Below are 23,480 nucleotides of genomic sequence, written 5' to 3'. Positions count from 1 at the left end.
ACCTGGAACCTGAGAGCTGCAGGAGAGGACTGGAGCAGGCTATGCTGGGCAGGTTTAGGTGGGATGCAGAATATCAGCAAACTGATTTGCCTGCTGGTTTTTGGGCCGTTTTGCTGCAGCCCAAGGACACAGGGCAGAAATGAGCAGGATGCTTATAGGAGACATCACAAATATGCCCAGAAATTCAGGTGCTGCATAGAATTAGAGATTTGTGCTTTTTGCACAGCTGAAGTGGTACTTTTCTTATCACCAACCAAGAAAGGGAAGCATCCCAAGGTGGTTGTATGGGTGCACCCCAGTAAAGCTGTCCCCAGACCAGTTTGTGCCAGTGCAGCCAGGAGACCTCAGGTATCAGGTGGTGTTTTATTTATACAGAGATGTATTGGGGGTGCCTTTCCATCAGAGTGGCAGCCACGTTTACTCTCTGCTGCGGCCATCAGCAGCAACTTCATCTCCTGCTAAACTGAGGCAGGGGGGGTGGCACCTTGATGTCTTGGCCTCTTTCCAGTTTCTTCTCGCAGTCGACGAGGTAATTGACCCCATCGATGACAATCTGGACTAGCTCCACCTACAACAACAAGAAAATTGTAGTAACAGGTTTAGCTCATCTGTCAATAGAAGAGTGGGAAGTTGGCTTGTGCTGTCACAAAAGCAGGCAAAGCTGTAAGTGAGGAGCATCACAGACATCACACCCCCTCTGGCACAGGGTTCTGCGAAGCCACAGTAATTCCCTTCTCCTGTTTGCCCAGAGCTCAGACCAGCAGCAGCAGAAACGTTGAAGTAGGTCCCTGAAGTTATCTCCACCAAACTGTTCCCTCAGGAACAAACCCACCAGGAGAAAGCCCCTAAATAAAGTGTTCAGGCAGAAGCTGAGAGACCTGTTTCAAACATGCCCCCCAAAAGGGTGCAGGGTGCTCCCCCAGGTGTTGCTGAGCAGCGATGCCTGGCACAGAGCATTCCCCACACTGCACGAGGGTGAGAACACAGAGCAGCTGTGCTGTGAGTGCTCAGCACAGCCAGGCAGTGCTTGATGAAGCACTAAAGTTCTTGCTGTGTCTCCCCAGCTCCCAAGCCCAAAACACACCATGTGTGCGGGAACATTTGTGTGAGCACAGAGACATGGAAATGAATTGGGAGGGATGCTGGTGCAAGGAGAGCAAGAAGGAGGCTTGCTGCCTTGGTTCACACCAGCCCTGAATGCTGCTGGAGGCACAGGGTGGGTGTCCTTGACGTGGCTGGGACTGGGAGGATGGCAGGACTGCCAGGGACATTTTCAGTGCCTGAGAAAGCTCATCAGAGCACAGCTGTGTCCTTCTCCTGCAGACAGCCATGGCCCTGCTGGGATGGTCCCTCAGCCGTAGGAGCACCCTGCCCGTCCTGCCAGGCTGTGCTGAGGCTTCTGCCAGGCCCAGCACACACAGCTCTGGACCCATGCTGGCTCTGCAGCACCCAGCACTCCTTCGTTCCCAGCTCTTGAGTGACACTGCCACGGGTGGGATTCGCTCCAGGCCCGGAGCAGCACCAGAATTTGTAATTCTGTATGGCGGGGGGGTGGTGGTGTCTTCATAACCTGCTTCAAAATTGCTGGAGAATACAAGGGGCCTTGTCCCCAGCAGACAGGTGACATGTGAGGACCACACGCCCTGTGGCACTGTGAGCCAGTGAGATAAAGCTGATACTTCTGAATCTCCATGAAATGGTTCATTAGCAACCTTAAATGACTGGCTTGTTAAAACCAAGTGCAAAGACTAAATCCCATTGTCTCTTTATTGTGACAGTTGCTGATTTTCAAGGGATTTGTGTTTACTATAAAGCATCTCAGTGGCTTAGCAGTTTATTTCATTGTCCTTTACAGACCAGCTGTGTTGGGAATTCAGAGGTCTGAATTTGCAGTCTCCATAAGAAAACAAATTTCATATTAAGTTTGCATTGACCAGTAACTGAAACTGCAAAAATGCAAACAGTTTTATCTTGCACCTTTGGGAACATAATTCAGTTCTGCAAACACATTTACCACATAATGGAATTTATTTAATTATTTACTGAATAAAATTTATCTTATAATAAAACTTTTCTTATCCCCTGAGTATGTCTTCTCTTATTTAGATTTCAGAATCTCCAAGGTAGGGCCTGTGTCTTTTTTGTTGTCTTAGTCCTTTGGATCCTTGCTGTAGGAGGCATCACTGACTTCAATGGAAGTCTTTATATAAGCAAAAATTTGTAGGCTTAGGCTGTCTGTCAGTAGGGCTTAATTAATCATGCCGTGTAATCCTCTTTTATTATTGTTACTTTAATATAAAGCACACATGATGATGTGTCAGGTATTAATAGATGTCTTTTTCACAGGCTGTTTTGGCAAATAAAACAGCTTAATAGTATTTCACACTTATTTATTTTGTTCCCTGTTACTTACTTCATTCTAGATCCCAAGGAACACAGGTGCCTGCATCAAACTTCAATATTTAAAGTGTCCAGACCTCTGTCTGTGGCTGTGGGGCATTCAAAGGCACGTCTGGATCAGAAAGCACAGGACACCTGGCTGAGCTCCAGTGGCAGATGAGCCAGGAAGGGAAGGCACTGTGGACTGGGTTAATTTTGCTGTCACCAGGTGCATTATCCCAGGGTTATATTTCTATTATGAAAAACTACCTAGAATCAGGCTGGCCCCAGGTCTTGGGCCGCAACACCAGGGCCAGACTGCATCCACATCCAAACTGCCACAGCCTCGGGGTTTGACTGTGAGAGGAGGCTGCAGCTCCTGGGCATGGCTGTTTCTCCCCCATCTTCGTTAGCCTTGCTCTTAGGACCTGCCCTGCCTTATAAAATAGTTGAACGTGAAGCTGGAATGAGGTGTGGGACCCGGGCTCCCAGGAAGGCAGCAGCAGCTCCGGGCTGCAGGGTCATTTCCACGCTCTGGCACAGCAAATGTTCCTTCTCACTGAAATGGCATTGCAGCACATGTCTGAGAGGAACCCATCTCTCTGCGGTCTGTGCCCTACAGGGGAGGCTCAGGACTGACTGTGAAATCTTTGCCCTGATTTAAATCTAACTAACTGTGATTTAAACCCAGCTCTGTTGTGTCCTCTGCTGAGAGGCACACAGGACATGTGGAAATGGCCCCAGCTCCTCAGTTACTGCAGAGTGGAAGCCTTGTGCTGCTGTGCAGCCGTGGAGGAAGTGTGTGACTTGGTAGTGAAAGGAACGTGACACCCTACACCAAGTCTTGCTCTAGTGCCTGATACCCTGCGTGGGTTAGGACTCCATGCCTGCTTCCTTGCACCACCTGCATGCCCTCAAGGAGATCCTCAGCACATTTGCTCAGGGTTGGGTTTTTCACTGCCATAATAGGAGTATTCATCAAGCACTTCATGCATGTTAACAGTTTTTCTTTCAGTGAGCATCTCCACTGGGCCAGAATCACCGTGAGTAAAAACTGCTGTGGATCCACTGAGGTCAGCAGAGGGAAACTGACCCCTGTCTGTACAGATCTCAGCTAAAAAGCCAGGGGAAAACACAGAAAACCCCCCTAAAAAGATCAGTTTACCTCTGAGCGACCGATGCGGTCCAGGTTGGAGATGTCGTAGACGTCGGCCACAGCCGCCGTGTCCACCCCGCCGGTGCCACGCTTCTGCAGGCGCAGGTTCTCCAGGATTTTGGAAAACCTGGGGTCCTGTCAGGAGAAACAGCTTTGAGCTTACTGCCTTTCACTGCGTGTATGGTATATATGACAGGCAGAGGTGCAGTTTTGTCACTGCTTCGATCACAGCACATCTTCGTGGCTTCCCGCGAAGCAGATTGATTTCCATAACAAATACAGCAATTTGCAGAATTAAAGCGTGCTCGTTTAGCTGCGCACTACCCCCGGGACCTTGCTACACACATCCCTGCAGTTGCCGTAAGCTGTCATTTTTCCTCTGTTCCCTTACACACCAGGAGAGCTGACTTTTGCCACGTTTCAGCGCCGTGTGTACCTTGCTGAGCCTGGGCAGCTTGACGTGGACTCCGGCGCGCAGCCCCGTGCCCAGGTTGGAGGGACAGGTCAGCACGTACCCGAGACGCTCGTTCCACATGAACTCCCAGCCCCGCTCCTTGATCAGCCGTTCCACCTGGGGTGGCCAGACAGAAACAAAACAGAAAGGGCAGCATATACCAGTGTCCTATTTTAAGATACCAGTGGAGTGGCAGGAATTTACACCTGGGTGCGATGTGGTCTAGGTGTGATACGAATGTTTGCAGACATCAGGTACCAGAAGGATTTCTTCACCATCTTCTCATGACCACTATCTTTCAGACTCTTAGTCACTTCATCACAAAACTCCCTCTTGCGTTGTTTCTGTAAAGCCTTGGCCCATGGAGCCACATCCTCGCTTAAGAGTTGTGGCTTTTGCCATTTGTTTCTAACTCAGTAATTTTGAAGTAAGTTTGCAACATAGGACCCCAAAGGACTCAAACACTACGAAGCAAACAGAGGGAGCTGAACCTGATTTTTGTGTAGTTTTCTAGCTGATGTCATGATTCCTTGAAGAGGACTCCTGGTCTCTAAATGCTAGGCTTCCATTATAAGCAGACAACACAGCTTATAGATAAGACTTCTCATCAGTAGGTCTCTGACCAAAATTAACAGGAGAGTGAAATAATTATCTTCAGGAAAGTCACAAGGGTCTATTGCCCTTTGAATAACCTGCGACTCTGTTCTCTCATCTGTGCTTCTCAGACTTGCTTGTGCAAACCCAATACAATTTCAGTTCAGTTCTCGTCTCTCCCTGAGGAGAGCTGGATACATAAACCAGCTCATGCCCACAGGACTCCTAGAAATGCAGCTGAATACTTCAGGTCTGCAGAAGGATACAGAATAAATGACTCTCCTAAGATCACTTCTGTATCTTGTGAGGATAACACAACTGGTGGTGGGAAACTAGATCTGATTTGCTGCCCCAGACGCCTGCTGTGGTCACAGCTCCCAAAGCTGCCCCAGCACTTTCCGTGTCCACGTCCACAGGTTGACATGAGCTCAGCTCAACAGCAGAGGCAAAGCTGGCAACAACACCTGGGAGCTGTGTCACCTGTGCACTGCTCAGTCTCACAGGTATGCCTGGAAACCCACCCTGGAAACTCTCAGTAACCACCTTGATGCCAATGGATCATAAGTCAGATGACTGTTTTTCTGTGCCTCAAAGCCCAGTGCAAACCATAACCCTAACCCAAACCATTCCAGGGTTCCTTGACATTACCTGTGGGGCACAGTAAAGTTCTCTTTCTCTCGTAAGTCAACTTTTTTTTGTGCCAGAGCAGGTCAGAGGGCTGCACTGGGCCCAGACCCAACCTGAGTCACCTGGACTGTCTGGGCAAAACTGTTTTAAACCACACCCTGTCTCAGGAAGCCTTTCTTTGTTAGCATTGTGATTAGCTAGACCAACATAAAATCCAGGAGCCCTAGTGATCAGTTCTTAGTATTTTAATCACAAACCCCCATATCTCCCCAAAATAGTGGGTGCTAGGCCCTGAGACCTGTGCACAACCTCAGCAGGCTGCACTCTGCTCCCAGCCTCAGGAATGAGAATCAGGAGGGCCAAATAAAGTCTTCATTCAAGCAAATCAAACAATCCAAATGAAATGCTTCATTTATTAATTCCCACAGTCTGCAGGCACAAAATAGCAAAAAATATATAGTATATTTATTTATTTTTCCCTACAACTCAGCTTGCAATCTGCTCGTGTTTCCTGCTTTAGCTGTGTTAATGTGGGTTGTTGTGTGGACTGATGTGACTTCATTTCATTGCTCCCGGAGATGTCAGCTCAGTGTGAACCACAGTAAGCACGGGTGACAACAGTGAACAAACAGGAATAATAAACTCATTGAGACAGTACCTCTTTTAATCCACGGCAGAATCTTTCAAAGACACGTTTCATGTTGCCACCCTTCTCCATGGAGATTACCCTGGTGTGGTCCTCTTCATTAATCCAAATGAGAAATGTCTTCTCATTGTTGTGCCTAGTCAAGAGGGGAGAAAAAAAAAATCTTTTAAAAAGCAAGCCCTGAGAAATAATTCTCAGCATCCTCAGTTTACCACAGTCTCTCTGAGCACTAGAGGTGTTAAACATGTCATAATAAAACTGTTGTCTCCAGTGAGGGATTGGAGCTGATTCCACCACTGGGTCCCTCATGCCTGTGGCATTACAGGGTCTCTTGGGCACAGTGTGAGGAAAGTTTTCTGGTCACATCATCCCGCTGTAGTGCTAGGCAAGGAAAACGTGTGGTCCTCCATCAGGAGGGTGCAGCCAAGGGAGGAGCCAAGCTCTGCACCCTCTGTCCCCAGGGAAGGGTTCTATTGCTCTTGGAAAACCCAAACACTTACATGCTGCTGGGAGCCAAGTAAAGTGTGCTCAGGGTTTTGTTCTCCCCAGTCTCAAACCCCAGTTCCCGCTGTGTCCCTGGCAGCACTGGGTGTCTGCATCCCTCAAGGGATGTGTCTGGGACCCCTCAGTGACCCTGCTGTGTCAGTAAGGACAGAACCCCTGAAAACCCGCTCCTGCTTCAAACAGACAATCAGGGCTGGCTTTGTGAAGTGCTGGGTCACTTTTCCTGGCTTTGTCTTCTCTTGGCCAGTCTCCTACTGCTGCCTTTCTACAGCACATAGAAGGTGATTGATGGGATCAGACTCATTTGTGCCAACAGTGAAATATCACCAGGTTTAAGGCACATGAAAGTGAAAGTTCAAGATCACTGAGAGCCTGACTTTCAGCTGGTCTTTTACTGCGTCTCCTTTTTCTTTTTGCAGTTGGAGCTGGACAGTGCAATGCTGAGCAGGTGTAAACATCCTGTGCCCTGACATTGGGGTCAGGCAAGGTCCAGTCACCTCCTCCTCAGTCACATACAAATGCTGAGGGAGGGTTTTATAAATAGTCTGAGTTTGGCCTAACTCACCTCCCCCTTTTGGTTATACAAGTGTTCCCACTGCTTTCAGGACCATGCATTTAAAGTGTGCCATTGCTGATGGTGCTGTGGTGGAAATGGTTCTGCAGCCCATAACAAGGACAGGATCTAAATCATCAAAAGCAAAATGATTTCCAGAACGTGCACAATTTTTGACAGCATGTTTTTGCAAGAGAAAGGAAGCTTTTCAAGAAGTAGCTTACAGAAGTACGTTCCAATCACACTAATTTTTTTTTTCCCGTTTGCCTGATATTTCACATGTAAAAGAAGCCAAAACCTAGGTCTATTTTATTCAGGAGATCCCTGGATTGTAATATGCTGTTCGTACTTCTGTTTGTTTGTAGAGGCAATGAATGAGGAACAAAGGTCCCTCAAGCTTTATCCTTTTCCTCAGACTTAGATGGGGACCAAACAATCTGCACCTTGTTGAATCTAATAAGAAGCTTGTTGAAATGAAAAAATCCTCACAGTTTTCCAGCAGGTCACTGGGTTTCCTAGGTGATCAGGTTTCACACTAGGTAATTCCTCAGAATCCTTTTTGCCTGTTGTTTCAGCGTTAAAGCACCTGGCAATGCCTACCAGTGCAGCAGGGTGGATGCAGATGCTGTGCACTGCACAGCTGTCCCCTCCTCTCCTGCTGGTTTGGGCACTCATCTCAGAGCTTGTTACCCCTTTATCTCCACAGAAAATATTGTGTTTGGGCCCAAAGTACATCAAGTGAGGTGTGACTCTAAGAACAGACCTAGAACAAAGCAGGAAATTCAACTTCCCTGTCTCCTTTTCATCCAGCTCATTTGGAAGGAAAAGGTTGCTTTCAGCCCTGGGAGTTAAAACATTTTTCTTTTTAAAGCAAACTGGACATACTGTGAGTGTGGGACCAGAATGGCTGCAGGGTTAGGCCAAGCAAGGAGGTTGGTAAGACAATCTTTAAGCAGGACACAGGACTCTGCAGATCTCACAACATACCAGATTCCTCTGGCGTCCGGCCAGTCACGTGCCATCCCAGCACATGTTAGCAAAGGGGACACTGGCTTGTCAAAGAGAAAGTGATCCTGGGCACCAAAACGGGGCCAAAGGGAGACAGACAGACAGAGAGGGAGAGAAAACAAAACAAAATTCCAGTTTATCCAGGAAGCAGTGTAATGCTGTCCAATACATTTTTTGTGAAGGCAGTGGAAGCACAAGCAAATCACACAGTACAGCCTGGGAACCTGGTCCCTCTGCCTGGAAACTAAAAGCTCTTTACCCAGGTGATTTTCATAAGTCTTGCAGAGTCTCACTGACATGTTCTGCCAAAACCATTTTTCTAATGTAAGGAGGGATGGGAAGTGGGGCCTAAATCCATGTGGACACACCAAAGGGTGCTCTTGAGGACCTGGCTCCAGATCTTCTCTGCATTCAGACATATTCCAGCGTAGGAGAAGACAATGAGTTCTTAAAGATTAAAAAAGATAATAATAAAAAATGCTAGTTCTGAAAATATACTTCTCCAGCATGGAGATTTAGATATTTATTCTGAGCATGAACTCAAGGCAGGAATTAAATCAGTGCTAATCTCAACCTTTTGGAATCACCGGCTTGGTCTGTTCCTTAACAGAGCTGCTATTTGTGACTTAATAAATGTAGCACTTGCTGTGCCACCAACTTGCCCCATGCCTGTTAGTTTACATTTTAAAAAATTAATTGGTTTTCGGGGGTTTTTTTCCCCCTAAGACAATAAGTATTTTATTATTGATTTTTGTGTGTATGCTAACAAACTGTTAGTTCTTAATTCCTTGAACACTGCTATATTGAATGTTGGGGGGGTTTTTGCTGGGAGTGTTGTTGGTTTTATTCTTTTTTTTTTTTTAAACTAGGGCTTAAGTAAAAATATTGAGGCAATCTATCCAGAGAGCATATGACGTGGTAGACATATTCATGTGCTTTACTTCATTTTTCCTTTAATGAAGAATGCAATAATTATTATTATATTCTTCATTTCACTTAGGTTTTCATCTTTGAATGCTTTGTAATGGACACAGTGGAGCCAGAACTCCAGCCATGCAGGAAGAAAAGGTATAGAGTTGTCTTTGTTCTTCAAAGGGACACAAAATTTCCCTCCTCAGCTTGCTCCACTTGACACTTTGCTTGAAAGAAAAATTCTCCTTTTAGCAAGAAAAGAGCTATTAGTTTTTCTCATGAGCATATGGCCCAAATCTGCAAAACACCAAATGCCTTCTGTGCTGAATGCAATTCAAGTAGCACTGATTTATCTCACTGAAATAAACTTTGATCTTACTGAGCTCAGATGGTGCCTTTTAAAAGCTGGCAGAAAGCCTGATCCCACAGAGGTGCAAGGTCCTGAATTACTGGAGGGGGTGAGCAGTGTTGTGAGGTAAGGAATGAATCTCAGGTTACAATGCCAGTGTCTGATTTCTATAACTTTGCATTTTCAACTATGAAACCAAACCAAACAAGATAAAATGCTGAATCGCTGAAGCCTATTCCACCACCCACAGGATTTAGCCTTAAACCATGAAGGGGTTACATTTTCCATACTCCTATTTCAATCTGTGCTTTCTGAGGGGCTGTCTCCTGCTGAAAAGAAAACCTGCAATAGGTCATCAACATCCTGTCAATAAACATATTCCCAAGGACATTCAATTTAAAAAGTTACTGACCTTACACAAATTCTTAACTCCTGGTTAATCCCGACTGTGACACCTAGTTCCAGGGTTATAAATAGTTACGTTACTTCATCAGCTCCCCTTTGGTTGATGTTATGGAACAATGTGCCATGAATATAGCTAAGAGGGTACAGCCATTCCTTTGGATATTTAAAATGCTCATTCAAGCTTTGTTTGATATGTCACATGCTGTGACAAAATCCATGATGAAAATCCTTGTGTTTCCATCTGTGTGACAATGAAAACACTCGTTATGGGCCTGATCCTTCAATTCCTTAAACACAACGACAGGACTGGGAAAAGGTCACCTGGGTGCAATTGGCTACGGCCACTTTTGGGAAATTAGAATTAGCGTAGTTTTCACTAATGAAATTACAGCCAAATTTTGGGAAATTAGAATTAGTGTCATTTTGATGTCAAGCAATCATAGGCAAAGCCCCCCACCCCCACAGTACGGAATACAAATACCATGTGATGCCTATCTCAGTGTAATAGTTTAAGTTAGAATGTTTATTACTATAGAAAGAATCAATCTTTGCTCAAGGAAATGACCAAGGAAAGGTCCTGAATTTACCTCGATACTTGTCCAAAGAGGTGACAGCAGCCATGTGTGTTTGCTTTGACACAGGTCTCGCTCTCTGGAATATAAATCCACGCTTCAGACCTGCACAGTGATGTCCTTAACAGAAATACAGACCCTGGGCGGTTTGCTGTCCCATTAAAGATATCGACAGGCCATTAAATACAGGTTAATTGTGTGGTTATCCTGCTCGGCTCTGCAGGGAAGCGTGTGCCCCCGAGGAAGGTGACGATTAAGCTAAAGGAGAGGCGGCGAAGGTGCTGCGGGCACGGAGCGGGACTTACATTGTAGGTACAAAAATGCTGTTAGTGAGGATCTTCTTGTTATTTTTCTAAGTCCGTGAGAGACTTTTCTCTCTCACAGAAGAGGTAGCAGGGAATGTAAACAACCAAGCCACCTGCAACCCTGGAAAGTCTTGTATATGGTATAGTAGAAAATATTTTGACAATGGATGTTTTAGGATTTTGGCCAATCACCCCCAAGGGGTGGCTGGTCCTTTGTCCAATTAGACTATGAAGAAAAAAGTCTATAAAAGAGTTTGTAAAATAATTAAATCAATCAATCTTGCTGCACAATTCCTGCCTGCTGGATCTTCTCCTCCTCCTCCTCCTCCCTATGGCTGCGGGACACAGTGCTATACCGTAGGAACCAGGCCTGCGGTAATACTTACATCGATCAGCTGCTGCTGCTCGCGCTCTGTCATGCTGGTCAGGCTGTAGTACTTGCCGGACAGGTCCCCCCGCAGGCCGGACAGCGCGGTGACCACGACGTTCTCGACCTCCCTGCGCTCGGCGCGGGTGCAGGCGGGCGGCAGGCTGAGCCCGCGGATGCTGCGCCCGGTGCGCACCCGGGACGAGAGCACGTAGCGCTCATCGAACTGGCCCTGGGTGATCTGCGGGGAGACAGGGCTCAGTGCTCGCCTTCCGTCCGCCTCTAAAACCCAAATCCCGTCGTGCACAAAGAGGGGCTTCTCTCTGCCCAGCCCCGGCATCCTCTCCACTCAGGACAGCGGGAGCCCTTCAAGAGCTTCGGGCACCAGGAGTTGTTTTCAGGACCAACACCTTTCTCTGGCTGAACGAACATGTTGGAGTGACCAGCTGGTCCTGCATGGTCCCCAAATGTGGAGTCCACGTGGCTTTTGGAAAATAGGGATATGGGCAGAGGCAGAGGGCCAGGTAAGGAAATCCTTTGGAAGAGGGAAGCTCAAAATGAGCACAGCGTAGCTGAACTATGAAGGAAGTACTGAGCTGCACATAAAGTTTGACCCTATGTATGTGGGGGTACTGGATTCAACTCCTGCTTTCATTGCATGCCTTAGACCCATGTTAATCTGAGGAACTCCAGCCCGAGGAATTCCAGCCCAAGGAATTCCTCCACACCAGAGAATGGGTGGCTTCATTGGAGGCCCAGCTGAAATATCTCTATACAAACACACCATAGCACGGGCAATAAGCAGGAGGGGTCAGATGTGCCACCTCACCGGCATCATGGGGATGTGGAGGGACATTCCTGTGACTTGGAGTGGAAGGATACAGGCTTCCTGGGAAGGCAGGCAGGGGAGATGAGGGGGGGGTGTCATCCTTTAAAGCAGTGACCAGCTGGAGTGCAAGATCACTAACTGGAGTGCAGGAGAGCAGACCTCAGCCTCTCAGGGATCTGCTTGGCCAAGCAGCATGGGGTAAATCCCTGGAGGGAACAGGGGCCCAAGGAGCTGGGTAATATTCATGGATCAACCCCTCCAAGCTCAGGAGTGATGCATCCCAACAAAGAGGGCACCAGGAAAAAACATCAGGATGCCTGTGTAGATGAGCAAGGAGCTCCTGAACAAGCTCAGATGCAAACAGGAAATCTACAGAGGGTGGAAGCAAGGACAGGTATCCTGGGAGGAGTACAGAGCAGCTGTGGCTGCCCCTGGATCCCTGGAAGTGTCCAAGGCCAGGCTGGATGGGGCTGGGAGCACCCTGGGATAGTGGAAGGTGTCCCTGCCCATGGCAGGGGCTGGGAATGAGATGGGCTTTAGGATCCCCTACAGCCCAAACCATTTTCTGATGATTCTGTGTTCTCTAAGCTCATGAACAGACCCAGGTGCCCAGTGAGGCTGTGTCCCAAATGCTTGGTACAGCTGGCACTTATTCCCTGCTGAGAACAAGGGCTGCAGCTGACAGGGCCATGACTGGCATCCCATTTTCCTTAAACATAAAATTGGGTCTTCACAGTTGGATCTAGAAAAGTAAAAGTACTGTTGCATACAGCATCATCATTGGAATAAGCAGCTCAGAGCCTTTCTTGTGGCATTGTTTTGTTTCAGTCCTACCTTGGATGCATCCAGGTCCGTGTGATGCTTCATTGTCCGTGGATCGTAGCCATTATGTCTCGCTTTAATGACAGGGTCAAAAATCTCAGCAAACACCTGCGGAGTCAAGAGACCATAGAGAGAGTCTGCAGTATCACAGGAATGCGTCCTCACAGCAGCTCCAGACAGAAGGCCCTGTCTGCAGTTACCATAGACAGGGACTGAACAGCCAGGCTGGGGTTTGGGGTGTATTGCCAACCAGAACACACTCCAGAGCCCCCCCAGCCACTTGCCTCTAGGTTCTAGGTCATGCAGGAGTACCCTGAGTCTTCCCTGCCATGGGAAGAGTCCTGGTTAGAGCCACTTGGCTCAGCTGTGCCCACAGTGAGCCCCAGCACAGCTCCCAGCCAGGGAGCAGCAGTGCACACCTGGACAGGCACACCAAACCCAGGAGCTGAGAGTCTGGAGTGGCAGATATCCAGCCCACACTCACTGGGACACTGTGGGGAGGCTGCACAGGAACAGGCACCACTGCAGGTGGATGAAGGAAGCAGACCACAGGGATCAATAACAATAAGGACTTTCTTCTGTTTTCCTCTTCTCATTGCAGAGCTAAATGAACTGTCCACCCTGATGCTGTTTGCCTTCAGTTTTCCTCATGATCCAAAGGCTGTGGCTTAGTGATGTCTGGCACTGCCCAGAAGATATGTCTGCTTTGCTTCTGCCTCTGCTGATTCACAATGTGATTTCCACATCATGTTCATTTTGTGTGTCTCAGAATTGGACAGTTTTTCCATAAATTCGGTTTAGTTGTAGGAAGGAGGGCAGCTGCTGGAGGCAGGTAGCAGCTGCTGCCAAGGGGGTACATTTTATTACCTTCAGCTGCAGCAGAGGGGGCACCTATAGTAATACCACATGTCCCTGCTTCTCCTAATGCGCAAAAGGAGGGAAAACACCAGCCTGCCCCCAGTGTACCCTCTGGGACACAATTTGTCTTGGGAACATGCTCCATTCTGGGAATCTGTCTTCATCCAACAGGAACAGCACCACGAGCACAGACCCAGCCAGTCCTGTGGAATCCTCTTACCTCATAGGACTCTTCGTCCCCGGCCACCATGCCCACTGTCTTGATGAAGGGGTGGCCGGGGTTGTCCACCCCAGTCTGGATGCACTGGTCCAGGGTGTACCCGTTGGGGGTCATCTTGTCCCTGAGGCGGGAGTAGATGCCCGGCGTCAGGCACTCGGCCATGCAGTTGTTGTGCTTGCGCAGGTCGGGGTAGTCAGCACTGCAGAGAGAGAAACCCGAGGCATTACTGTGTCCCCTGGACAGTGACCTGGATGGTTTGTGAAGCTAAAAGTGTAATTATTCTTGGTTTATATGCTGCATTGAATTTTAGGAAGGAAGGAAGGCTCTGGTGCTGAATGTGCCCCACATTGCACTGTGCTTTGTGCTGCTGGGGGCCATCCGGGAAATGGGGCCCAGCGAGATCTGAAAGGGCACTGAGCCCCACTGAGACATCTGAGTCAGGCAGGAAAGAGCCCCAGCATCGAATTGCTCAGCTAGATAGACATTTAAGTTTAGATGAAGAAGCGCTCTTTGTTTGCAGCCTGGGTGCTCTCACAGCTTCATGGACATCAGAGGGATTGTCTGACCTGCCAGCTGGGCAGTGCTTCTTGTAAAATACAGGATTTGGTTTAATGGCATTGTTATTTGCAGAAAGCTGCAGGCTGTATGAAGCCAGGGAAAATAAAGACGTTAGGCTTTAGCAAGGGGTCTTTGCAACTCTGTCAGTCCTCAGCTACCTTGTACTGGTAGTGATTTGCTTTATGCACAACTCTCGTATTTCTCTAAGAATATATTTTAGCTAGCATACTACAAATTACTTAATTAATAAAATTAAAAGATGTCAGATCCCTATCCACATTAGTTTTGGCAAGTCTGGCCAGCAAAGTCAATCTACAGAGAAGAAGACCTGTAATTACTTTCTAACCGTCAGCCTGCCAGTTTGTAACAGAATTAGGAGTATTTCCAGTACAGCAGTAATCAGGAGATTATTACTGCTTGCATGGTGAAAATACTTTCAGATTTCCCAGTGGCAGAGTCCATACAACCAGCAGGTCCCGTAGGTGGACCTGCAAAGCTGTTGGTCACTGATGTGTTAAATAGAATGATACACTACTAAACTTGAGGCATATCTTAGGCTTCCTGTTGTTCAGCAGTGTTGGTTTTGGTTGGTTTGGGGGGTTTTTTTTGTGAGTGTTGATATTATCCACATCCCTTGCAGGCCATTACTGGTGCTGCCCAGAAGTGGAGATGTTGGCGACGGTGCTGTGTTTGGTGCCACACAGCCCAGCGATGGCACACACGGGGACTGTGCCGCTCTGATGGGGTCAGCTCCCTCCCCACCCTGCCCCTGCTGCCTCCTTACCTGGGCGGGAAGAGCTTCCTCTTCTCCTGCACAGCAGCATTGACGTTGTGCTGGCCCAGCAGGTAGCCCGTGGCCAGCACCCCCGTGCCCGCGGCGGCGAACAGCGCGGGGGCCGCGCGCCCGGCCAGGAGACGGCAGAAGGTGCCAGCCATTCTCTCTGCAAGGAGCACAGCCAGGGTCAGCACCAGCACTGCAGCAACACCCCCAGCTCACCCCCCAGAACAGGACATTCTTCCCCTTTAGTAGCTCGTGCTCGTCCAGTGTGTTCAGGGAAATGTGGGGATTTACGGTGCGGTGTGTGGCGTGTGTGTATTCGTCCTGTTTTGTTCTGCTGGGGTCTAAGTCTGAGCAAGAAAATGGCATCTTCTGTGGGACTCTGAAAGAGGCAATGCACGTTTTTTCTTACAAGAATCAGATTTGGGTTAGTATTGTTGGTGACATACAGCTCCTGTCCAAGTAAAGGACAATTCTATGAACCTAAACTCCAGTTTGTGTCATCGACAGAAGCTTTTTCTTAAAACTGGACTCTGGTAAATCACTTTTGTGAGATGAGCATGGAAGATTTACAGAAAAACATGACATTTCTTCGAGGATCTGCTGTTTCAGTTGTTTTACCAAAAGTTTTCTCAAGTATGTTTTTATGCAATCTCTTCACCATTCTTTTGGAGGTTATACTAAACTCCTCAAAGCGTTTGATTTTATTTTTAGTGAGCAAAGAGTTCTAATTTCCAATAATTTTCTTGTAGGTCTGGGTCAGTTAGGGCCAAACCCTTTACTTCTTTGTCTTTTTCCCCCTTGTCCAAAGACAGATGCAATGTTGCATCTTTATCTTCTCACTTGGTAACAACTTCTTCGGTGCTTGCATGTTTTTATGTTGCAAACCAGTGTCTTCTTTCTATGTCACATCTGTGAGCTGATGTGTTCCAAGTTTGGAGTCATTTGTTTCATGTCCTCTGTTGTGCTTCAGCAATTTTTTACTGGAATCTTTTCATTCTGTCTCCTCCATGTCTTTGAAACACAATATCCAGTTAATATAACACCACTTCCAGAGAAAGGTGATGACTGTTTGACAGAAATTTCAGTATTTTTTCACTGAAAGATTCTCCCATAATCTATGAATTCATTTAGGTGAGCTGCAGGACAGGCTCTTGTGACTGCAACAGGAATCCTCCCTCCCAAAATGCAGTACGAGTGTGTTTGACTACAAATAAAAATCAGATAAGAGGTTTCTGATGGAGATTTTTCTGATGATTTCTTTTCTGTGTGTTTAGCAGATGGCTCTTATGCCTTTTCACAGTATAGCACCTCATCCTACACTCTGGAAATATTTCCTTGTGACTAATCTTCACAGAACTATTGTTGTTATACCTAAATGTCTGTGAAACACCATGTGTATTTTCCCAACAGCTCTGTGTATTTATAGTTCTGTTTCACCATTGCAAGGAATTGGCTGGCAGTCAAAAACCTGTCCTGAAAACTATCAGCCATATCACAATCCCACTGCAGATGATGATATTATGACAAACAACCCCAGGCACTCATCAGCACCTCTACCACCGTGGATTTTTTGGGAGCTTCTGAACCCTGTGTGGCTTTAAGGGACAAATATGGTTTGTACATCTGATTAAATTAGTGGAAGCATGTGCAGGGTGTGTTTAGGAAGAAGTGTGAGGCACAGCAGTGTAACCATGGCCTGTCAGAAACCCCCAGAGGCTCCGAGGGCTCTGTGTGCCCAGCCCGTGGGTGAGGCGCGTTCTGTGCTCCCCTGCCCCAGGTCTGCTGAGCTGCCCCGGGCACAGGGTGCAAACAGAAACCAGAACCCGTGAGCAGAAAGGGAAATTAAACACCTGGGAAAAGAAAGAGATGAACCCTGGGGGAAAGGCAAAGAGACCTTCTTGGTGCCTCAGAGCGTGCAGGCTTTGTGCCATGGTTGGTGTTGTGGCTTTGCTGCTGAGTGAGCCTGAGAACCCCTCCTCACCCTTATTTCTGCCTGTCTATGCCTTGGTGGGCTTTGATCCCCAAAGCAGGGCCAGCTTTATCGCCAGCTTTATCATGTGCCAGGCCACAAGTGTTTTCCCCGTGGGCAGTGTTATCTGCAGCTGGCTGCAGGCTCATCCCCAGGACAGTCTGGCATTGCTGGATCTCAGGAAAGGTTTCCCTGACCCTCAGGCAGGCTCTGCTTTACCTGACAGACACTTCTCTGGCAGCTCCTAGAAGCCTCTCACACTGGAGATGCCACAGACTGTGCAGGTTGTCTACCTAAAAAAAATATGAACCATCATAAGACAGGGTTTGTTTCCCTCTTTTAAAAAAGACATGGTGCTTAACTACACATCTCTTCCTACAATGGAAGAGAAGGTGTACAACCTTCTGACTGGAGCATGGAATTGCCATCAGTTGTGACCATCGAATGCACAGGGTCTAGGGGAACATGAAAGTTGGAATGCCTTAAGAGAAGACAACCAGCATCTGGAGAGCTGTGGAAAGTGAGCGTAATCCTTTCCATCACAGTGCTGTGACTCCTGACTCACTCACAGCTTTGGCCACATGGGTGGACTCTAGTCCTGGGTATGAATGTCCTGCAGCACAGGCAGTGCAACCAAAGCAGCACAAAAAGACTGCTCAAAAACCTGGTGTACAACCTTAGCAAAGAAAGTTTTTACTTAATGAGGGCAAAAAACGAATAAGGAATTTTATTGGACAGGAAACAATATCATTTGAGGGTTTTTTTCCGTATTTCGCCTTTCAAAAGATAACATGATTTTTAAGTAATGCTTTGCTTCAAACAAACCTTTTAAAAGATTCATTTGGAAAGAGTCTGAATGCAATGGCCTCAAACTAAGAAAAGATCCTCATCAAAGCTTTTTGTCAAGTCTGACCTCAAATCATTAATATATTCATCTCTTCTTCCCCCACAGAAATTGTCAGCCTGCCACTACAGTAGATTTGCACCACCATTACCTCTGATTAAAGGAGTATGTTTTTCCTAGGAGCACTTTAGAATTACTGTGCTGTGATTCAGGTTTTGCCATAGACCATCTCTAAGCCTCCACTGCAAGGATTGCACTTTCATCGGGGTAATGTAACCACTGCACAGCCTAAAAAGTGCAGGTTTTTCTTTTGCAGGAGTTCCCTGAGTGTCTTCCCCTGTGCTCATGACAGAAAATCGATTTTCTCGGGAGTGTCTGTGGTGCTACCACAGTGCAGCTGGGACGGCGAAAGAACACTGTTTCAAGATCAGAAGAATTTTTGAGGGTATCAGTTTTAACCCTTGGGAAGGAATTGAGTGTTTGCCTGAGCTGACCAGGTGTGCTGGGGGGAGAACACCTCCCTTAGGAAGGCATCTGTTTTGTGCTCAAAACCATGTAGAGACAGTATGAAAAAAGGGAAGAGAAATAAATTCTAAGGATTAATCAACCTGAGGTTAAAAAACCCTCACCAAAACAACCCAAACTCTTATTCCTGGCCTGCATGTCTGTTCAGTTTAAATCAATGGCCTTTGTTACTACTTTTAACAGTTCGTTGCAGACATTTCTACCCATTATTTGTTCCACATGCACCTCCTTAACAACTCGCTCTTTTTTCATGCCTCTACATCAGCTTTTCATGACATTTCAAACTTAGAGATCATGTTCTGTCTCTGCCCTGAGCTCTTTCCGTTTTGTTTGGTGCTCAGCAGCCTCACAACCCCGGAGGGGGCTCTGAGCCCAGAGCAGAGCTCCTCTCCGCTGAGCGCCCGAGTGGCCGGAGACCAGAGCAGCCCTGGGGCCACAGCGTGGTCACTGCAGGCCAGTGCTGGCCCCGGGGAGCCACACAGCCCCTGAGACCAGGAGACTCCTCACTCAGCAGGGCAGTACTGCCAGCACAGACACAGAAACTCTTCTGAGCCAGGTTCTGTCATGGGGTTGTCTGCAACCCCATCAGTCCCGCCATTTTTTCTTACTATTACTTTCGTTTTCCCTTTACACTGGAATGCTTCCTCATAAGCAAAGGAGCTTTCTCCTCTGCTGGGCATTCTGAAGTCACTGGCAAAATATTCTTAAAGGGGTCTTGAGTCTGATATATCAATTTCTTTTTAAATGTTTATGTGTGGTAAGTGGTTCATTAATTGCATCAACCTTCCACAAGTTTCAAGTTCTTTCAGTCCACCACAAGCTACATGAGAATTCAGGCTTTATTTTAGACAGGATTAGATGCATCTAATCTTAAACTGATTTTTACTGTGTCATTTGTCCAAGAGAGGTCTGATTTCTACGTGATTAGACACGACACCTTTTTTGGGGTACAAACCTTAAAGATTTCATTTTTCAGATTTTTAACAAGACTCTTAGGATTCCTGGCACGAGTCCTCAAGCACGTGTCACTCAGACAATGCTCCGTAGCAACAAAACTCTTTTCCCCAGTGTAATGGGTACGCACACTAAGAGGCACCTTCCTCGTGAACAATGTAAGGATGCAGATATTTTGGCCCACTGTGTAAGAAACACTCAGAGATGTGCCCCAAACTGAGCTGTGGCAGTGGTAGTCAGGGCTGAGCTGCTCTGCTGTCACCCACAGCCTGTGTGTCCTCCTGCCCTGTGCAGGTGGCACAGCCCCAGCAGTGCCCACAGCTCTCTGCTGCGGGTGGAGGGTCTGGTTTCGTGTCCCAGCCCGTATTCAGCACCAGGTGTGTCTCCTACAGGGGATTCCACCTGTAGGCAAGGGATGGGTTTCTGTTTTCCTCTTATTAGTCAAGGTCACTGCAAGGCATTTTTGGGTATTTGAGCTTCACGAAACGCTTTCACGGCTTGCCTTGTACATTTTCCCGTTTTATCTCAGTCTGCTCGTGCTCGGAATAGCTGCCTCATAACACTGGTCAGGATGTCTTTGTACACCACCAGGATGGCAGGTGGCCCCAGGCCAGGGAGTGGAGCACAGCTCAGTGCCTTGGGACTGGCCTTTCTCACTGGCACCAGCTCCTGTCCGGTTTTACCCCCAAGGTCATCTGTGCTTGTGGCACCTCTCAGAAAGGGCACAAACGCTGCTGTACAGGGGGGGAACACACAGCAAGTGTCCCATAAACAACTGCCCTGCACCACGTTCGTCCCATAATGAGCAGCTTTGGTTAATTCCAGGGAATCCTCCTGTGGGTCCATGTCTGCAGGGGCCAGAGTACATCTGCAGCACTGACTCAGAGTAACAGACAGTACAGCAGGTGACCTCCAGTGTCTGCAAAACCAAGGGCTCCTCATTTTCACCCCCTTGGCACCATAAAGGGTGAGCCAGTGCAGGATCAAACCAGCCTTGCCTTTCCCAGTGCAGGATTCCCATATGCCATGGCCAGTGAAGCAGCACAACGTGTCCACAAGGTCACAGCCTTAGAGGTCACAGCCCTTCTTGCTCTGCTCTGCCCCAGGACGTGCTCAGCTACCTGTAACCAGCCCTCAGGACACCCGTGTCCTGCCAGCAGCACATCTTGGGCTTTAAACTGCATTTTCTTATCTGTATCACCTGCCATGCACAAAAAATGGAGACAAAGGCCAGCACCAAGGTTTAAATGAAGTCACTACAGCAAATCTGGTGCTGGCTGAAGAACAGCCCAAAGGATTGTAGGTGTCACTGGTGGAGGGGCACTTTGTAACTACAGCTTGAACCCCAGGAATCTGACAACTTCAAAACTACTTCTAATATTAAGAAAAAAAATTTAAAAATTCTTGTCCTGTTAATTCTTCACTTTCTTGACTTCTTCTAAAGAGGAAGTTTCCAGCTCCATCTTTCTCTGTGTGCATTCTAACACAGGTATTGGTTATCCAGTATTTCACATTTGCCCAGAGGGAAGGAAGGTGTAAGGGTTACAGTGACATTTCTAGAAATAGAAGTAGATTAGATATTTGAGCCATGTCATGGGTGGTATTAATTGCAGCCCCATGTGATCCTGAGTGACATTTTGGAGGAATGGCACAGTCACAGCTAAAGTTCACACGGGCTCAGCCCCACAGGGAATGTGTGCACAGGTCTTACCCCACAAAGCTCTTTAGCCACAGGATCCCTGCGCTGAGCTGGGCCCTCACGTGGTACAGGGACACGGAGCCTGGCCTTTTATACTTGAGAGGTAATTCCTCTAAGCCATCCTTAGCTCGAGCTAAAGCCTACAGAGGGCAGTGGAAAGTTTTCCCCGCCTGTCCATGGAAGGTTCTGGAGCCTCAGAAACATCTGCAGCGACTGCCATGAGTCACTGCTTGCCTCAGAGGCCATTTTTAGACACACAGAAATCAGTTTACATCACTCTTGGTTTGCAGCATCACCCTACAGCTCAGAGAATAAGACACACGTTAAAACATCCAATCTCATAAAGCAATATAGGTGATTTTTTCCAGTTTCATTGCTCACCCTCAGCATCACTCAAACCCTTTTGACTCATCTGGGTTTTGAGATGCAGTCTCCAAAGCGCAGAAACAGCACCAAGTGCAGACATCGTTCTGACAGTGGCTTAATCACAGCGTGGAACATCTCCACCAAAAACACCAACCACATTTCAGTTTCTTCCTGCTTGTAATTCCAGAGGAGAGTGAATGGTTATAAAAACTTACTAATTTGGAGAAAAAAAAAATAAAAAATCCAAACTATGAACCTGTGACCAGATTCGTATGAGTAGAGAAGACACGGTAACTCTTCACAGATCAGAGAACAACCCCTTGGTACCACCATGACTTTTGGTTTCTGTCAGCTGAAGGTCTTGCTGGTCAGACCCGACCAGGTGAGACCCAGACGCCCAAATTCTCCTGCCAAAGCCCAGTCAAGGTGCAGGCACTGCTCACCCTTCTGAGCCAATCTGGTGCTATTTTGCAGTATAAACCTCTCATCTTCGCAGTGCAGAGAGCTACAATCAAAATCACAAAAAACTCATGTAATTAGAGACATTTTCTCTGAACTTGTTACACATCTGCAAAGAGTCTATCTTCCTCTAACTAAAATTGTTACTTAAGGGTCAGCATTAAGGTCTGGGCTTTATGATCCTAGAGATCTTTTCCAGTATTAATAATCCTGTGATTCCATGATTTGAAGCAGCTGCACAGTGGGGGCTGGCACAAACTTTCCTACACCAAGTACTTACACACGTCAAGAAATTTAACTAAATTAACACCACATCCTGTGGTGCTTTGAATTTGTTTTTAATAACCCTTGCATTTGAAATGCTATGGTTTGAGGCTAGAAAAGCAATGTATGTGTAGTTACCTTGGAGCTGGAGGTAGGGATGTCCTGCTGCCTGCAGCGAGCCCAGAGTGTAAAGGGAGCAGGAGGCTGGGCACTGACAGGAGCCCAGGTAATTTGAGACGGGCAAAAGGAGGTGAGGGAAACGAAAATAATTGCTGCAGGGGCCAATCCTGCCCTGCTGGGTTACGTGAGTGGCATTTGCCTGCACAAGGGTGCCCTTGAGGGCATCAGCAGGATGTGGCAGCAGCATCATCTCTCACACACCTCTCGAGTGCAGAGCACTCACGTCAGCCTGGTCCTCGCCCAAGGACTCATTTAGGAACAGCCAGAAGAGAAAGGTCAGCCCTGCCTGCCTGACCAGCTCCAGAGAGACACCAGCGTAGGGCAATGCCACAATTCCACCCGCACACATCCCAGGTGGAAACGGGTCAGGGCAGGGAATGGGACCAGGGTGAGCTGAGATCACAGAGGGGGATTTGGGCTTTTTTTCCTCCCCTTTACTCTTTAATTCACAAGATTAATTCTTGACTGTTTGTAAGGCAGAGGGGCACAGAAACATGAAATGTAAAAGGAGGCATCTGAAGCCTCTCATCTAGAATTACTATTATTATATTACTATATTGCACTTAGAAGTGATGTATCTCTATAGCTACATAGCAGAAAATTACAGTAAGAAATAACACTTGATGGTTTGGGAAGCATGAAAGAATAATCAATTTCATTCACCTGGCTCTGCTCCCACCAGAGCTGAACATGTGTCAAGGCTGGCAGAGGAGCACAGAGGCCAGCACTGTGCAGATTTTAACAATCTAACACTTACAATGTCCTTCTCCCTTTGTACATTCCATATTCTTTTACTTTTACAAAGCAATTTCCTGAACCCACATTTCAGATTTTTGAAACTTTACAAAACATAGACATCTCTCCCCCAAACTGTCGTGGCTTGTTTGGGCTAATAAGAGCCATGCACACCCACCATAATTAAAACCAAAACAGCCATTCCAGATCAATGCATCTGGAAACAGCCCCTGAACCACACCAGTTTTCTATCAACCCAACACTGTGCTCCTGGTGTTGATAGAGAAAAAAACCAAACAACCGTGGATCTCTTGAGGTAACATGAGCAAGGAAATATGGGCACAGCAAATCCATGGCTCGTGATGGAGGCACACGTCTAATTTTACATTTTTTACCCTTTTGTCATAAAGGCCTTGGGCAGACCAGGACTTCACCTGGAAGCAGGTGATACCATGAAGTGCCTGGCTGGGTTATGCAGAGGTTCAAGTATTTGCCAGCTGAGAGCCTGGGAGAACAGAAGATGCAAACAAACCCCAGACTGTGAATTTACAGCACAAACACCTGGAAAACACTGTTAGCAACTTCC

General features: G+C 47.3%; 1 protein-coding gene across 1 annotated transcript; it reads right to left on the bottom strand.

Moving 5' to 3' along the window:
* Positions 1-344: 344 nt before the first annotated feature.
* CKMT2 (creatine kinase, mitochondrial 2) lies at positions 345-22,219 on the bottom strand. Its single transcript, XM_032097276.1, has 11 exons — positions 22,118-22,219; positions 17,088-17,161; positions 14,903-15,059; positions 13,561-13,759; positions 12,495-12,590; positions 10,851-11,072; positions 7,901-7,986; positions 5,869-5,992; positions 3,972-4,106; positions 3,545-3,670; positions 345-568 (listed from the first exon to the last, which is right to left on the bottom strand). The coding sequence occupies exons 3-11, from the start codon at positions 15,052-15,054 to the stop codon at positions 449-451; spliced, it is 1,260 nt and encodes a 419-aa protein (XP_031953167.1). The 5' UTR covers positions 15,055-15,059; positions 17,088-17,161; positions 22,118-22,219; the 3' UTR covers positions 345-448.
* Between the last annotated feature and the right edge of the window lie 1,261 nt (positions 22,220-23,480).

The sequence above is a fragment of the Corvus moneduloides genome, chromosome Z, assembly GCF_009650955.1.
Source record: "Corvus moneduloides isolate bCorMon1 chromosome Z, bCorMon1.pri, whole genome shotgun sequence".
In the NCBI taxonomy this organism is placed as follows: Eukaryota; Metazoa; Chordata; class Aves; order Passeriformes; family Corvidae; genus Corvus; species Corvus moneduloides.
This window is presented reverse-complemented; position numbering and strand designations above follow the sequence as displayed.